Here is an 18,312-nt window from a genome sequence, read left to right as displayed (position 1 = left end):
AAATAAAGATATAAGGGTATTTGTTTCATATACATAATTTCTTTGTCACCAGCAGACACCTTGTTGAGTCATTTCATCAAACACCTAGTGAGGCAACATCAATATCAAAATAACCAAGTCATCGAACTGGGGGTCCAATCCAAGTCAAGTCATGCCCGAGCAAGCTTAAACTCGTTCAAAATTTGTCTGTGCTCAAAAAAACAACTTGACTTAGTTTGAACTCAGTTTCAAACCAAGTCAATCGAGCCTTTACGAGTTGAGCAAGCTAGCCGAGCTACCTCAGTTCTTGTCTTGTTTAACTCTATCTTCTCCGAGTCCTCAAAACTTCTCTGTATTCCTAATAGAGATTTTTTGAATTCAAAATGGATGAAAATAGAAATATATGGAATTAAAAACTTAAAATCAAATATGATCCGTCTAAAAACCTATTTCAGTTAGCAAGATATGATTATTTTAAGGTTGTGATGGTCCATATCACTTCCTTTCTGATCAGGCCTTCTCACGTCCATCTAGGGTGAAAGTGTCCGCCACCCGCTCCACATCAAGGTCAGCTAGAAAAAGATTGTTTGATCCGTGAATTTACTTTTGTACATTCTGTGCGACCGGAGAAGGGATACAATCTGATTTCTCAGACAGAAGAACTTACCATCAATCCAAAACAGATGTAAAGCTCAGTTCTCACACGGTTTTCCATGGCACGTGTGGGCAGCGATCTGCGTAAACTATCATATGCTCCCGACGTGCAAAGTAACCATATCCCCATCTTCTTCTTGGACGCGGATTGCGTCCTACCCCTGCCCGTCTCTAGCCCCGAACAGGCAGTTCTGTGGGTGGGCACACGGTGATGTATCTGTTTATCCAAGCCGTTCATCCCTTTTCTATGATCATTTTAGTCCATGAACACAAAAATGACACAGATCCAATGCTCAAGTGGACCACACCAAATAATAAGCTTGGTTCATTAAGTGCACAAGGCAGGCAGTTCTGTGGGTGGGCAGACCATGATGTATCTGTTTATCCAAGCCGTTCATCCCTTTTCTATGAACATTTTAGTTCATGAACACAAAAATGACACAGATCCAATGCTCAAGTGGACCACACCAAATAATAAGCTTGGTTCATTAAGTGCACGAGGTTGCATTAAACGCAAGAGTCATCTGTTGTGTGGTCCATTTGAGCGTTGGATCTGCCTCATTTTTGGGTTGATGCCTTAGAATGATATGATAAAAGGGATGAACGGCTTGGATAAACGGATACATCACGGTGGGCCCGCTCGCAGAAGTGCCCGTTCGGAGCTATAGGCGGGCGGGGGTAGGACGCAATCCGCGTCCCTTCGTAGAACATCCCTTCTTCCTCTCTTTCCACCCTCCATTTCCTTTATAAAACGAACTCTCCCCACATCTCACCCTCTACTCTCTCCACCCCCCTCCCAAAAAACCACAAACCACCCCCAAAAAACATGGAATTCCTGGACTGGAAGTCCATCGGCTCGCTCCTCGCCACCTTCATGTTCCTCCGCACCGCTCTCCGTGACTTCCTCCCTCCTGAAATCTCCGAACCCCTCAAACGCTTCTTCTTCCGCCTCTTCACCGCTCTCCAGACCAACGTCTCCATCATCATCGACGAATTCGATTCCTCCTACGACAACGAGATTTTCGACTCTGTACAGTGCTACTTGAGCACCAAATGCTTTTCCTCTGCCAAAATCCTTAAACTCTCAAAACCCAAGAACTCGAAGAACCTGACTTTCTTGATGGACTCCAACCAGAAGATCGAGGAAATCTTCGAAGGCATTCGAGTAAAGTGGTCTCTGCATTCCATTGAGAAAAAGTCCAATAATTATGGATATGTCCGATCTCAAGAAAGCCGCTTTTTCAAATTATCATTCCACAAGAAGTTTAAGCCTAGGGTAAGAGAGAATAATTATATATTTCACATATATAATTTCTCCTTTTCTATGTTTTTTATTAAATACATGATTATTTTCTTTTATAGGTACATTCAGTTTATCTTCCCCACGTATTAGAAGAAGCCGCAAATATAAAATTCAAGAACAGGCAGAGGAAGCTCTACACTAACAGATCGGCGAAGGACTGGGGACGACGGCTGTGGTCGTCAGTACCTTTCTCACATCCGTCTAATTTTGATACCGTGGCGATCGACCCAGCTCTGAAGGAGGAGATCAAAACGGATTTGCTGAAGTTTGTGAGTAGGCAGGAGTATTATAACAGGGTGGGGAGAGCTTGGAAGAGAGGGTATCTTTTGTATGGCCCACCTGGGACAGGTAAGACTAGCTTGATCGCTGCAATTGCAAATTTTCTGGAGTTTGATATCTATGATCTGGAGTTAACGGCAGTCACGAGCAATTCACAGCTGCGGCAGCTGCTGATTGCGACATCGAGTAAGTCAGTGATTGTTGTGGAGGATGTGGATTGCTCGCTGGATCTTTCGGACAGAAAGAAGCGGTCTGGGGAGGAGAAGGAGAAGACCGATTGCGGACCAGAAGCAGAGGAGAAGGGAGAGAAGGAGAAGAATGGCGGAGGCACGGCGTTTAGCATGGTGAGCCTGTCTGGAGTGTTGAATTTCGTTGATGGGCTGTGGTCGTGCTGTGGTGGGGAGCGGCTGATGATCTTCACGACAAACCACAAGGAGAATCTGGATCAGGCGCTGCTGCGAGCAGGCCGTATGGACAAGCACATCAACCTTAGTTACTGCGAATTCGATGCGTTCAAGATACTAGCAAGGAATTACCTGTACATCGACGATCATGAGCTTTTCAGGGAGATTGAGGAGGTTCTGGTGCCAGCGAAGATGACACCGGCCGACATGGCGGAGATTTTCATGAGCTGCAATGACGACACTGATTTGGGGATGAGGAATGTGTTAGAGGAGATGAAGAGGAGGTTGGCTGCAGAGGAATGCAAGAAGGAAATTGAAGGGATGGAGAAAGAGGTTGTTGTTGAAGACAAGGAACAGATGGGGAAGGAGATGGAAGCAGAGGAAGCGGGGAAAGTGCACAAGGAGTAGATCATCAAGCACCCAATCTATGTACACGTGGCATACGTGTCTAAGATCCAGACCATTCATCCATTGCTCCGAAAACCACAGTGATCGATCAGATGATTCTAACCATCTATTGCTAATTTTGATTTCACACATTTGATGATAACAGATGGTTGGTTGGAATTTTAGTATACGCCCATTTGGAATTCTCAAGAGTGGCCCAAACAAAGAACGGTCTGGATTGCACACGCGTGTGCCACATGGAGGAGATTGTGTGCTTGATAACTTGATAATATTACAACTGGGTCCTCTTTTATCTTTTGGGTCTGTTTTTGTTTGCCCCATTTGTTGCGGTTGGTCTCATTAGATTAATGGTATAGATCTGCTATGATGATTTCGTAACTGAACATATTTGATATTTTCCCATTTGGATTTCTTGGGTGGATGGAAGGTTGCTAAATAGCCAAGTGATTGTGGATGATCTTATTATTATCTGTTTATTCTACATGGTTTTACATTACTTTAGGAACTGTTTGGAATTACTCCAGCGGTTGGAAACGCTTCGAGGCCACCTGCCATCGAAAAGGCGCCTCTTTTAGATGGTTATCTTCTACATTGATTAAGCTTTTATAGATTAGCCTAAATAACATATCCGCCCGTTTCATCTTTTGAGTTCAAATGAGGAAACTATCCGTATTTAAAAGTCACCACTTTCAGATGGTTATCTTCTAAATTGATTAGGCTGTATGTGTTTCCGTCGAAATGGACAAAATAACAAATCTGTTCATCTCATCTATGTCTTCAAATGAAGAAAGTATCTGTTTTATGATGTTTTTCTTGCAAAGGAATGTATCCCAACTACGATTTCAAGTTTACCCAAACACAGCCACAAGCGTGCTCAATTCTGCTGCTTGAAATTGTCATTAAATTACAAGAAATCTAAAAGAAAATTAATGTGATGTTAGTGCCGAAACTATAAAATAGTTTAGAAAACATTCTTATGTGTGCATTTCCATCATAGGAGGAAAAAAAAAAGAAAAAAAGAAAAGAAAAAGAAAGAAACAAAGGAAATGTTAGGGCTATGAATACCCAATGCTTCGTATTCAAAATCCAATAAAAACAAAAAAGCAAAAATAGAGTGGATACCTAAAATCCTACATCCTTTCATAAATCAGACTTCCAAAAGAATGCAGCAGAGCTTCTCTCCTTTTATATTAGTTGCATCTTCTTGTTGCTTGGTAATTTGGGACATGATCGTGCGTATCATGAACGGCTGATTTTGATTAAATATATGCAATTAAATTAGGTGTTGAGTATGCTGGAGTTGTGTTCAACTCAAATTAATTGAATGCTTGTGACTCCAAGCACTAAATTAACATAATTAGAATTAGATTCGTGAACATTAACTGACTATTTAACTATGGATTGTTACAATGATTAAGCAATTTAGGAAGGGAAAGATTAATTATTATACATGGGTTCTTTTTTTCTTAAAGACAATGACTTTTCTTTCAATGGTAATAGTTTAGATTATATTTCTTAACAAAGCATTAAAGAATAAACAAATTAAAATAATAGTTGGATCGCTGATTAATCAAAGTATCAAGGAAGTATAATGAGTAAAATGAAAAGAAAATAAGCATAAGATATTCCTCACGGCGGTTTGTACTAGGATTTGATTATATATATATTTTTCTATATTAGGAGTCATTCCTTCTATATTTATATACGATAAAAAAAAATAAAAAATACAAGCAATTCTTCCTCTTGTAACTTCTTCTTCCTCTTCTTCTTCTTCTTCTTCTTCTTCTTTTAGTATTTTATTATTTTAATTTTATTTTGACAAGTCTTGGTCATTTTATTTTAAACATACGCTTTCAGCATGCATGTTTGCCCCACCTGAGTGGAACAAACCAGACTAATTTTTTAGGTCGGGCCTTGTTCACTTTGAGGACAACCTCACACCTTGCACCCATGTGCCACATTGGCAACATGTGTGTAGCTTGTAGATGGCCTAAATCAGGCCCACGTGACTCATTTTCTATGATTCGAACTGTAGGTGGGCAAATAGATGAAGTGAAAGATATTGACCAAAAAGTTTTGATTGTTCATTTTATTCATGCCAATTCAATCAAACATGGTCACGTGTGAACGAGGGGCCTATATTCAATTTTCATGTGTGGGTTTGATGCATGAGCATTTCAAAGTCTATTTAACTCAAGTTTTGATTGAACTGCTAGTGTTCCTACACATTGAGATCGACAGATTGGAGACTGGACATAAGATCTAGTTATCCTCTCAACCACTAGTTGCGCTTAGCATTCAAGTGCTTTGTAAAAGGGTAGGGGTTAGCCCTTTCGAATGGATTCTTTTTCGCTTTGTAACAATAGATGTAAGTTTACAAGCTTAAGGTCTTTTTTTATCACCAGTACTTTTAGCTCAATATTTATCAAAGGAACAAGAGTGTACAAATAAATAAAAGAAAGCTAAACAATGCCGATTTTGTTAATATTTGAATATATATGACCCATTACAATCGATAAAATATCAAACAACCAAATAAATAAACAAAAAAGAAGGATAAATATATGATTCGTCTATTGAAACGAATGATTGTGATAGGTGGTCAGCAGAATGTGACCGAATGAGTATGATCAGCTAAATCAGAATTTAGTTCATCATGATCCTACAACTTAAGATTGTCTACTCCTACGGTATTGTAGCGTAAGCCATTAGACAGTATCGATTTATGTTAGATCTAGGCTAAGTTATGCTAAGATAAATTTAAAAGGTAAATGTCAAGTAGATAGATGTGTTTGGCATAGGGCTCCGAGCTCTTCTTCGTGTGCTTCTTTTATAACTTGTCGATGCGACAAACTCTGGCAGAGTTTCGTTGTTGATCTTGAATCTTTCGTGCTTTCTAGATATAAGAATCTCTTGGACGGATCCAGAACTAGTGGCTTCTCAAGGCTTCTTCTCATAATCGATCCCACTACGAAGATCTTCGTGGCCCACTAAATGAATTCAGGATTAGGCCTTAAGAGTTTATCTCGGGTCTTAAATCAATCATGTCCACTCAACATCTCTTCAGATTCTATGTTCTTTCCACTTTGAGGTGTTGGATATGGTCTCGATCGAACCACCTCCTGCATTTGATCTTGGGCCTTCGTTCCTTGGTGATTTGGAATGCTAGAAGGGATAAATAGACAGGATCTAATCACATATTGATTTCCTAAACTCTTTATTCCGATTGAATCATGGCCACATGATCAGGTATTCAAGGTCACCCATTATTTGGATTCTAATCGATGTACAACTTGATACCTGATCTGGCTGATGTGTTTGTCTTTCCTGCATTGAGCGTGAATCGGAGTCGAATTTGCTTGGATACAATTTGATCTCCCAATATTCGAAGCCTTCTCGATTGCTACAGTCTCCAAACGTCTCTAGGAAGATCTCTTATTTTAAAAGGACTGTGGGAGATGGCTTCGCTGAGGGTTCATCGCCAGATATGTGATAAGATTCGTTCTCTCGTCAGGTCTCTTACGGACGTGCTGGGAATGCTACCTCATTAATTGACACGATAAACATAGCCACATGACATCGGCTAATTCATTCTCCTAACCTGCCGGCGTAAGGATCTATACCTCTACATTAACAATAGAATGCATAACGTTGAAGGAATATCAAATGAAGATACTCTCGGATGAGAGTAGGATTTTTGCCAATACTGACTGTGTAATGTCAACACGTGGCAGCCTTCTATTGGCATATGTAGGGGCACCAAAAATGGGTGTAAACACATTTGAACTTGTTGTGACTGTCAAGTATTAGTGATCTAAGTACATAATTTTGTCAATAGATAGATTGAAGAAGTTATTGGCAGAACCCATTCCATGTTGGAGGAATGCTCTTGTGACATGATGCAAGGAAGGGTGTGATGAGGAAGATCATTATCTACCTTAAGTGTGCAAAACCTTATATCCACAAGGTTATTCTTAAATCCACGAGAAGAAATTTTAATTTTTTTATATTAATCAATAATAAGATTCAAACTTTCAATTACATTACTTATAAAGGAAAACAAGAACCTACTTAAGAGTCCTAATTCGACTAAACTAAAATTTATCCAAAATAGTAAAATTTAATAAATATAAAAACTCCTAAAATAAAGGAGCTACATCCAACCTAAAACTTACTAAAAATAGTAAGTTTTTTTTTTCCTCCCTTAAAAACTATATTTTTAAAATTGGAGTGAAGTGTTTTTCGGAAAACGGAGCAATGCATCCTACTCACAACAAGTGTTTGTTGGCCTCGGATAGTATGTTTCCGTCAAAATTCATAGGCTATGTTTCCCATAATGATACCCGAATCAAAAGTTATGGTTGATTTAGGATTTCCATTTCCAACGGTAATTTTTCCCTATGTAGAAAGGATTTCTTCGATCTTGGGGCTTAGTAATTACATCACACTCACTTGCAGACCAGGTCTACTTCCATTCAGGCTTCTTTAGGTCCATATGTGATAAGAATAAGTTTGCAGCGTGCTTGTTTCATCAAGTAGGCCACAAGATTTTCAAGAAAAAAGAAAAGGAAGAATTTCTCCGTTACAAAAATATCCTCCATGCTCTTCAGGGCATTCTTCGTCAAAGAGAAAACCATTGATACTCTTAACTCTACCATGTGATAGGTGATATGCGGGCGCTTAGAAACTAGTTAGAAGTTGCATGCAGAGCATACAAGTTATTCAACTCAGACTGTCAGCTTATATGCACCATTTTTTGATGTGTCCTGAGCCCCCCAAAAAAAAAAATGTCACTCATTTGTGCATCTGAATATCAGATTGTTGGATTTGGACGGTTAAATAAAAATATCCTATGGTTCCAGTTCAACAAACAAGTGTTCACGCAGTGGGATTTCTGGACAAATCTTATCTGAGGATAGTGACTCAGGAATGAGGACACCCTGTGGTGTGTTGATGTGTTGGGCACTGTGGGGCCCAACATGATGTATGTATTTTATATCTATGCCGTCCATCCACTTTTCCAGCTCAATTTAGTTTATGAACCAAAAAATGAAACAGATCCAAAGTTCAAGTGGATCACACCACATGAAACAGTTGGGATAATGACACTCACCGTTGACACCTTTCTAGGGGCCACCGTAATGTTTATTTGTCATGCAACCTGTTGATAAGGTCACTCAGACCTTGATGAAGGGACAAACAAATATCTGCCTGTTCCAAAACTTTTGTGGGCCTAAAGAAGTTTTTAATGGTGGACGTTCAATCACCACTGTTTCCAGTGGTGTGGTCCATTTTAGCTTCGAATCAGCTTCATTTTTAGGTTCCTATCCTAAAATGAAGGGGCAAAACAGATGGACGGCATGGATATAAAACATATAGGCGTAGAGTGCCCAACACTTGGATACACCACAGCTGGGGTGGGGTTGGCAACAGCACTCTATCCGCGTCCTAGGAATAATGCTATACACAATTTGGCCGATTTATTCGGAGTTGATGTACACCACTTGCGCAATTCTCAGCGCCTGTGTATGAAGCACCATACGATGCCAGAGTATCAAATAACTCGCCTTGTTCGGACCTCGGAAGTGAGCGTTGCCATCTCTCTGGTAACATAAAAGGGTGATGTATCAATCGTGACCGTTCATCTACTTTGCGCGTGAAAAATATTTCAAAACTCAAATAAATCGGGTAATTCAGACGGAAGTTTCGGATGAAGCTGATATATAGTTTTCCTTTCGTCCAGACGAGACTCACCTTATTTAACAGCCTGGATGGCTTATAAACACCATGGTGGGCCCGACGTAGGTTTCCATGATGGGCGTCTTCATCTTACCGTTAATTGTGGTGTAGTACACTTGAGTTCTGGATCGGCCTGAGGTTCTGATCGCGTCCAAGCATGACTGCCGCTGTCGGAGGAGAGTTGAATGCAACGGATGGGCACCGGCCTCACCAAACACGGTGCGGCATTGAAAGTGGGCCCACCATGATGGATGTAATATATATCCACGCCATCCATCCATTTTTAAATATCATTTTAGGATATTATCCAAAAAAATTAAGAGATAAAAATCTCAATTGGGCCACACCAGAGAAATAGTAGGGTAGGACCATTAAAAACTTGTTGTGGGATACAAAAGTTTTAGATCAAGCTGATATCAGTATTTTCCATAAATTCAGGTTTGTATGACCTTATCAAAAGGTTGGATGGATAATAAAAGTTATTATTACATTACGATGGGCCGCAGGAAATGTTTAATGGTGGATGTTCAATTACCACTTTTTCCTAAGGTGTGCTTCGAGATTTATATCTAATCCTTTTTTGCTTATGCTAAAATAAGCTGGAAAAACGTATGGACGACGTGGATATAAGATGAATACATCAAGGTGGGCCCCACTGTCAGGGCCGCACCGTCTTTGGTGGGGCCCGGGCCGCACCTGATCCGCTCCCCTTTTTGTTCTTGCACTGGCTCCTTGTACGGACCGGAATCGTCTTCAACCCCCGTTTTACGCAGCTGTCGGAAACCGCCCATGCTATGCGGGCCCCACCATGCTGTATATATAAATCCACCCCGTCCATCAGGTTAGAACCCTCATTTTAACCGTACATCCAAAACACAGTCTTGATAAGAAAAAAAAACTCCAATGGGCCACATCAATTGCAACAATAAAAATTGCTCCACGATCTGCCGCCAACCTGAGTTTTGGATCGGGCCGATTATTGTATCTTCGCTGCATCCTTATAAATGATGAACGGATTTGATGAAAACTACGCACCATCGTGGCCCCATACACAAACCTATGGTTAGCGTAATATCTCATTTCCCCCTATGGTATGGCCCACCTGAGTGGTAGATCTGGCTGAATTTTTCCTCAGAGCTTGGAAATAGAGGATAGAACCTGGTGTACGGAGTGGATTAAACACATAAAACTGGTAGGCCTCACAGAATTTGGATGTTTGCGTAAAACACGGTGCTTGTACGATTCCTGTCCGTAAAAGAGAACAGAGCAGGCTCGCTCTCCTCTCTCATTTCAACATCATGTAGGATCATTTCAACATCCATGTAGGAACAGAACAATCTCTCTCTCTCTCTCTCTCTCTCTCTCTCTCTCTCTCTCTCTCATGGCGGTCTCATCATCGCAAAGGACTCACTACTCCATCGTTATAACTTCCTTCTTCTTCTTCTTCCTTCTCTCTCTCGTCTACTTCTCCAAGCGCTCCCTCGAACCCTCCATCTCTTTCTACAGGCATCCATGGCCCGAATCCCTTTCTTTCTCTTCTAACATACCAACACCCACACCAACACCCACAACGACGGATCTCTCTATCCCACCCTCAAAACACCCACAACCAATCTCCACCATCCAACTCCCTTCTCTTCCCCTCAACCAACCTCCAGATCCTCTTCCTAATCCCATCCAGCCCGCCGTCGCGCCGGCCGAAGACGACAACCCTTTGCCAGAGACGGTGAATCGGGAGGAGAAGCAATGCGATTTGTATATTGGGAATTGGGTGAAAGACGACGAGTATCCATTGTATCGGCCGAGTTCTTGCCCCTATGTAGATGAAGCGTTCAACTGCAAAGACAACGGAAGACCCGATGTGGATTATACGAAATGGAGATGGAAGCCTGACGGTTGCGATCTTCCCAGGTATGGAATTTTTATCCATTTTAAAAATAATTTTTGCAATCCATGTTGTTCAAATGGTGGGTCCGACGGTAGATGAGAGGTGCCCAAAGATCCGCCCCGTCAAGCTAATTCCCGATTAGCCCCTTCAAATGCTGACTGCCAGTTATAATAGTCTATTTTCAGGCCACCCAGATGGCATGAATCTTCCAATTAGGAATATGTTGTGTTGTTGCCCATTGGCCTGCTTGTTAAACAGCTTGGATTACCAAAATGTGGGTTCCTCTGATATCGTTGCCGGGTTGAACAAAAACCGGTTTCTGGAGTCAAGCATTATATAGCATCAATTCAATATAGGTTTAGAGGCTGCAAGATGGTTTCTTTTTCATTGGTCTTGAATCATTTTCTGTGCATCTTTTGTAGTTCTTGCTCCAATAACGAAACCGGTTGTGGCAATCAATGTGAATTGAGCAATTTGAATTGGTTCATATCGTTCGTATGGTAGGCCAAATGGTGGATGAGTGGTGTCAAAGATCTGCCCAGTCGCATTATGCTAATTCCTAATTAGCCCCCTGCAAGTGTGGCCCATCAGTTTTAATCGCCTATTTTCTGGCCACCGAGATGTCATGAACCGTCCATTAAGGGACTTGTTGTGTCATGGCCTATTGATGCAGGGAAGGACGTGATGAGGTCAATCACCATTTTCCTCAGGGAATAACTAGTCTGAATCCACGGAGCTTCTCTGGACTCCTCATGGAGTTTCCTCGAATCCACGAGGGATAAAAATGGAAATAATTTCTAATAAATTCGAACTAAATTGATTGACTATAAAAAAGAAAAAGAAAAAGAAATTACAATCCTTTAAATATTGAGTTCAACCCTAGGACGAAGTTTTAGACTCAAACTCCAACTCAAGCTCCCTAAAAACTCGACTTACTATAAATAGTAAACTTACTATTTATATAAATAGTAAACTTACTATTTATAGACGGTCACCATTCCTACTAGACTTCATGGTTTTTGGGCAAAAATAGTAAGTGCCCAATTTAGCCTAACCACGTTGTTCTCCTAACTTTTCTAAGCCCTTTTTATGTTGGGCACGACTCATACAACTCAAAAGATCAAAAGTTATAGGCCAACTTAAAATTACTATTTATAGTAAAAACGAAAATAAAAGGGACTTTTGACCGTCGATCTGATGGAATATCGCAAATCCAGTATAGGCAACCTGGCGTAGGGGGGTTGGTTGGCTAAAGTAGCTTCTCCTACCCCAAAATCATATAAGATACGTCAAAAAACTCATCCTGGTTTGCGACATATGACTGTTTTAAGGTTCTGACGGTCCAAATCATTTCTGCCTCTGATCGGGCCTTCTCTGGTCCATCTTTGCCATGAAAGTGTCTGCGATCTGCTCTACATCACCTGTGGCCTTGCCAAGAGACAGCTTAGATAACCAAAATGTTGTTCACGTAATATTGTTGCTCGGTCAAGCTAAAATGCCATTTCTCTAGTCAAGAATCACATGTTGTAAAAAATGAATCAAGATTTGAAGGTTGCAAGACAGTTTCTTTCTTGTCATTGTTAATGATTTTCTGTGCATCTTTCGTCGTTCCTGTTGTAGTAATTGAATCAGTTGCATTGGCCACATCGAACTCATTCCCAGCTTCTTACAAATCAGTTCACCATTTGCTTGAATTTAGAGAATCAGATGCTCAGATTTCCTACTCTTAAAATGGCCAAAGTATGCTTGTTGGCTTGAAACTCCCAATCCTTAAGTTAGCTGGAATTTGGACGCAGATACCCCCATGACTTGCATTCGTAAGATGGGCTAGCAACGACTTGAATGCAGGGCATGTAATAAGACCTGGAGCAGTTTATTTGAACTAAATGAATGGATTCATGAATTGAAAAATTCGAGATGTGAATCAATGCCATGAAATGGACAAATCCCTAATTGGGTTTGTTGGGCACCCTGTGAATCAATAAGGCCGCGTTTGGATGCACTATCAAATTGAATTGCAAGTATTAGTCTACTATAGTGGAAATACCCAAATACTAATTTCCTACCATAATAGTCATATTGAGGATCTATCCTCCAAATTGCAATTGCTCAAGTTCAAGTAGGAGCTGAAAGAATTGCAACTGCAGTTTTGACGGTTACTTCCCCAATTTCCTTACATACCATTCATATTGAGGGCATGGCTTTCAAATTGTAATTATGTTAAGTTATGCTCCGTTTGGATAGGGGATTCTACTAAATCGGGATTTAGCCAAATACTGATTTTGGTAGGCCACATGCCCTTCATATCGGATTCACTTCCCTAAAGTGTTGCTTTCCTCTGCATATATACAATTACTGAAGTTTTAGGAAAAACTAGAAATGCTGCAAATTGCATTTATGGGGAGGAAAGAGCCACTTTAGTGTGGCGAACCTGACATGCAGGGCATGAGGCCCGTGAAAGTTGGGATTAGACTTAATCCTGATTATGTGGGATGCACTAATCGAAGGGACCCTTGGAACTGAAAGAAATGCAACTGCAATTTGAGAGCTAAATTCCTTATCATTAATACTAGGAAGCGTCATTAGTTTTGTTTGTCATTTCCTCTTGATTAAAATGAACATTCAAAATCCAATTCACTTTTGCATCTAACTGCAGCTCATATGTTTATTATCGAATTCGGGTCTTATTATAAATGTTTGTTGAAGTGAAGAATATTCCCTAATGATTGATATATTGTGGGCTTCATTCATGTAGTGGCAGTTGTCCAAAGGTCAAGAAGCAAGTTATGCCTGAGGAAATATCCACTCAAGGAAATAACAATAATAATATATAACGAAAGGCTTTATTCCTGAAAAGATAAAGCAAAATACATCGAGAGGGATAAGTTGATTCCCAGATAACTAGAGAGGGAAGAAACACTCCTCTCCTTAGACTATCCACAATTGAATTCCCCTATTTGTCAGCACGAGCGAACGGAATTTTTATTCTTGAGGCAAGGAAACGAATTTCATCAAACACCGGGGATACCTTCCATGGCTTGTAGTGATCCTTGTTTGACCACTTTTTGACATTGATAGTTTCTAGCATAACCGGGCCCACATGATTTTTTAATAAATAAAATTTATTAACTTGAATTTTCTTTCTGTGATATTAGATCTCTAGAAGGATATGGTTCAGTAATTTCTTCATTGCTAAAGAATTAATTGTTGGGGATGTGAAATTTTTAATGTATACTTGTGGTCTGCTGGTGGTACTTCTGGAGTGGAAGCGATGTGAACAAGAAATGGGAGTAGAAGTAATACCTTGTTGTGCATATCATGACTAAGTGATCCAGTGATGCAAATGTTGAATGCATCCTTAGGCTGCATGTTGTTACACAAGTGAATCGAATTGTAAAAATTCAGCCCAATTAAGAGGAAATGACAAAAAGTTAGAGAGGGTTCCCAGTATTCATGATGAGGAAGTTGAGGTAAATTGCAATTGTGTTACTTTCAAGTTGAAATTGAAAGAAACATAACTGCAATTGGTTCTCCGACTGTATGCATGAATGGAATGCCAAATAATGGAATTACAATCTGGTTCTTTGCACTTCATCAGACTAATTGCAATTCAGTTCAGTTGTGCAGCCAAACACACTCATGTCGTCTTATAAAATGAACTACACATCTAGCTTATGACACAAATACATGCAGGCGATAGGCATGGGCATGTAAATGAAGTGTCATTCCTCCACCCCTGAGAATTTGATACTCTAGATGATCAGTGTATAAACACGTTAAATTGCATTTGTTTTTTTTTTTTTTTTGAAAGATCACATTAAATCGCATTTGTTGTATACACTGATATACTTTTTTGAGAATATTTTATTTTCCATCCATATAGAGTACAGATATAGCATTCTAGGATAATCCTCTGTATTGAATTTATGCATCGGATTCTATATATTTCATATGCATACAAGAATAAAGGAACTTGAATGGAGGTGAATTAAATTCCCCCCAATTTCAACTTTAAAATATATGTCCAATGTGAGATTCTTTTGAAAGATGATGTCTCCTTGTGTTATATAATCTAGGGGTGCAACTCGGGCAGGTTGGGTCAAGTTGGGGGTCAACTCGAGTCTGAACCAGCATCAACAAGAACCAACCCACAACCTGACGTTCTCAACCCAAACTCAACCTCAATTCCTCTATACTCAACCTGACCCAATCCGACCTAAATACATGTGATTATTCCCAATCTGAACTAACCCAACCCAACCCGTGGACCTTGGCAATCCAAACCAACCCAACCGGAAACTTGTGTTGGGTCAATTGGGTTCAGGTTGACCCAAACCCAAGTTGCAGCCCTAAAATGATCCACATAGTCAGAAAACTCATTCAATATCTTTCTCGGAATCTGAATCTAGAGCTCCTTCTGCCTTTTTAAGACAACTGATGTGTAAGTTAACGCATGAAACTTTTTTAAAAGCTTTATTATGCACTCTAAAGTGAAATTCATGGTGTGTATTTTCCCTGTTGATTTTCTTTGATTAATCTGCTTTCACTTTGGCATCTTTTGATATTGATCGGATTCATCAGAACTATGTATTTTTTCTGCCCTCATGCATGATTCGTAGGTTTAATGCAACAGACTTTTTGGAGAGGCTGAGAGGTAGAAGGCTGTTGTTAGTTGGAGACTCCATGAACCGGAACCAGTTTGAATCAATGCTTTGCCTTCTACGTGAAGCCCTGCCAAATAAGAGCAGGATGTATGAGACTCGAGGGAATAAAATAACCAAAGGACGGGGCTACTTTATCTTCAAATTCAAGGTAAACATAGGCTCTCCGCTTTCTCTATTTCTCCACCCGAATGCCCGTTGCTGATCTTTCATAAAAAGATCACTAAACAATCCTAACATCTTGTGGAATCCCAAAACACTGGTTTTAAAATTCCATAAATGTCTCTCCCTCAGTTTAGGATTCTAAGACATTTCTCCTATTTGGGAATACAGATCTTTATGGGTTCCTAGTCCTTGTACAAGTAATACAAGGTCATGATACTTTACATAACATGAGATGTGCATCTATTCCAGCAACAAATCTCATTTTCCTCTGAGAAGCTAGCTAGAGGAGGAATTGTAGGTTCCTTTACCCATGGAAGACATGTATTACTTGGGTTCTGAGCTTGTAGAAGTGGGGCCCTTTATTCAATGATTCAGATGATTGATCGCCCAATAGTTACTTAGACTGGAATATCCTAGTCATCAATCTTGGGCTTTTTCCAGTTGAATGTGGGCTGTTGCTGTATCTATTCTGAATCATTTATTTTTCAGACCAATGAAAGGTTCAGAGTATTCAATCAAGGAGATTACGGTGTGTGTAAGAGAAATATATTCATTTTGGTCCTCCCTCATGACAGAACATTCTTCTTCTTCTGTTGCTGGTTCAGATGATATATCTGAACCCCAAAACCATGTCCATATCTGTAATTGTATTTCTATCACAGTGAAAACATCATCTGTACTATCATCATACTGTCAAGATGTTTCTAATCCGTCATGAATTGGGCAGGACTATGACTGTACTGTAGAGTTCTGTCGGTCGCATTTCCTAGTTAAAGAAGGGATCCGTCTCAATTCAAAGGGTCAATCGAATCCAACCCTACTAATAGATCGCATTGATAAAACTTACTCCCGGTGGAAGCGTGCCGACATCCTGGTTTTCAATACTGGCCACTGGTGGACTCATGGAAAGACAGCTAGAGGGTATGCAACCTTCTGATGTGAAAGCTCTGTATTCATGCCTTTCTTCTTTTTTGTCTCTCACACACACACAAACGGGATGTGCAGCTATGCCATTGACGGTGATTGAGTCCCAACTGAACAGATGGATTGTGGGGTGTTTTTTTTTTTTTTTTCAATCAGGAAGAATTACTATCAAGAGGGTAATTATATCTATCCACAGTTTGATGCCACTGAAGCATTCCGGAGAGCCATGAAAACTTGGGGAAAGTGGATCGATGGACATATGAATCCTAAGAAGAAGTTGGTTTTTTACCGCGGGTACTCTGCCGCTCATTTCAGGTGGGATTTCATTTAGGACTTAAGAAGTCCTGATGAATAAGAAATATATGTGGTATCTTGATGCTCCTGATTTGTACGAGTGGGAACCATGTTTTGGTGAATCCTGAGCAGTGATCTGACCCTAAAGTCTTCTTTCTTTCTTCTTGGACCATTGCCATCTCAACACTCTATTTGTAACCTGGTATTGTTGAGTGTTGGGGTTTTCCAATTTGGGAGATTTTGAGACATCCTCATCCAGAGTGAGTTGCCCATCAGATCAATGTTCTGGATCAGCATAATGTCAGGCCCACTTGTATCAACCAGGACTGCTGTGACCCAATAATTCCTCTTGTTATTTTCAAGCTCTGATACTTAATGGAAATTCAAGCGACCCTGCAGGATTTCAAGTATCTATCTCATATCTTTTGCATCAGGGGGGGAGACTGGGACTCTGGTGGGACGTGCAAAGGAGAGACGGAACCGATCGCAAGTGCAAGCGGGGCCTTCATCGATACCCATCCTTTGAAAATGAAGATAGTGGAGGAGGTCATCCGTGAGATGCGGTTCCCTGTAATCCTTTTGAATGTAACAAGGCTGACCAACTTCCGTAAGGATGGGCACCCATCGATCTACCGCAAGACAGCTACAGAAGGGCGGAAGCTTTCGACACGGCGCCAGGATTGCAGCCATTGGTGCCTGCCTGGTGTACCAGATGCATGGAATGAGCTGATATATGCTAGCCTGGTCATGAAACAAACACCTTCATTGAGATCTAAGAGGTGACTCTTTTTTTTTTTTTTTGCGGGGATTGTACAATTTTACATAGGGTGGGCCTTCAGTTTTGTTGGGTTGTTGATTGATGTGATCCATCGAATATTGATCATATTTATGTGGGTCTATTTGTATCCATTTGATCAGCAATGTGTAAGTTGTTTATTCAGGATGTCTTTTACCAGTTATATGTTGAAATCGGGTGCCTTTTATCTATTCTGAACATAAATTTTCGATGGGATGGACACTCTTTTCGATTCGATTGATAAATTCTGGTTTTTTCTCAATTGCTCGTTGGACTGTTTTGGTTTTATTTGATTTGATTGAGAAAATCTAAAAAGACAAGTTTGCCCTCTGGAAAATTTTGGGCACTTGATTCGATCGAAAGTGTGATCGATTCAATCGATAATCGAAGTTGATACTATTGAAGGTCCAATCGACAGTTTGCATAGTTTTGCGTAATTGCACGGTTTTGTTTCTAATTCCGGATCCGGGTTATATAAATGGGTATAATACGAGATTAGGGAAATACAAGGTGATTGGAAACTCGCTCTGGAGAAAGTTAGGATTTGGAGGAAGGGGATTTAGGGTTTTCAACTCTAGAGTTTGCATGTAAGTTGATTCCATCTCTTGTAATTTCATTTTCATAGTGGATTGTTTGTCACTTTATGACGTTGTTTTTTTCCGCAAGAGTTTTTCCACGTAGATCGTTGTGCTCTTTATGCATGTTTTCTTTGTGCTTGTTTGATTCACGTTTAGGCAAGCATTTTTGCGCCCAACAAGTGGTATTAGAGTGATCAAGTCATCAAGTTAGGGTTTCATATTGAATATGAAGACGTGACA

The 18,312-nt window shown here is 40.2% G+C and overlaps 2 protein-coding genes across 2 annotated transcripts; both read left to right on the top strand.

The window, feature by feature from the left end:
- Positions 1–1,364: 1,364 nt before the first annotated feature.
- Positions 1,365–3,410, top strand: LOC131256692 (AAA-ATPase At3g28510-like). The gene is made up of 2 exons (XM_058257677.1): positions 1,365–1,909; positions 1,996–3,410. The coding sequence occupies exons 1-2, from the start codon at positions 1,460–1,462 to the stop codon at positions 3,025–3,027; spliced, it is 1,482 nt and encodes a 493-aa protein (XP_058113660.1). The 5' UTR covers positions 1,365–1,459; the 3' UTR covers positions 3,028–3,410.
- Positions 3,411–10,083: 6,673 nt separating this feature from the next.
- Positions 10,084–17,615, top strand: LOC131256691 (protein trichome birefringence-like 5). Its single transcript, XM_058257676.1, has 5 exons — positions 10,084–10,677; positions 15,274–15,466; positions 16,208–16,401; positions 16,561–16,719; positions 17,133–17,615. The coding sequence occupies exons 1-5, from the start codon at positions 10,148–10,150 to the stop codon at positions 17,479–17,481; spliced, it is 1,425 nt and encodes a 474-aa protein (XP_058113659.1). The 5' UTR covers positions 10,084–10,147; the 3' UTR covers positions 17,482–17,615.
- The last annotated feature ends 697 nt before the right edge of the window (positions 17,616–18,312 follow it).

This window comes from Magnolia sinica, chromosome 9 (genome assembly GCF_029962835.1).
Source record: "Magnolia sinica isolate HGM2019 chromosome 9, MsV1, whole genome shotgun sequence".
NCBI lineage: Eukaryota > Viridiplantae > Streptophyta > Magnoliopsida > Magnoliales > Magnoliaceae > Magnolia > Magnolia sinica.
Note: the sequence above shows the minus strand (reverse complement) of the source record. Positions and strands in the feature narration are given on the sequence as shown.

What these genes read in the sequence shown, in the direction of transcription:
- LOC131256692 (XM_058257677.1), top strand. Translation starts at nt 1,460, where the DNA reads ATGGAATTCCTGGACTGGAAGTCCATCGGCTCGCTCCTCGCCACCTTC. An exon ending in ACAAGAAGTTTAAGCCTAGG is followed by an intron (nt 1,910 to 1,995) that starts GTAAGAGAGAAT and finishes TTTCTTTTATAG; the next exon opens with GTACATTCAGTTTATCTTCC.
- LOC131256691 (XM_058257676.1), top strand. Translation starts at nt 10,148, where the DNA reads ATGGCGGTCTCATCATCGCAAAGGACTCACTACTCCATCGTTATAACT. An exon ending in GACGGTTGCGATCTTCCCAG is followed by an intron (nt 10,678 to 15,273) that starts GTATGGAATTTT and finishes CATGATTCGTAG; the next exon opens with GTTTAATGCAACAGACTTTT. An exon ending in ACTTTATCTTCAAATTCAAG is followed by an intron (nt 15,467 to 16,207) that starts GTAAACATAGGC and finishes TGAATTGGGCAG; the next exon opens with GACTATGACTGTACTGTAGA.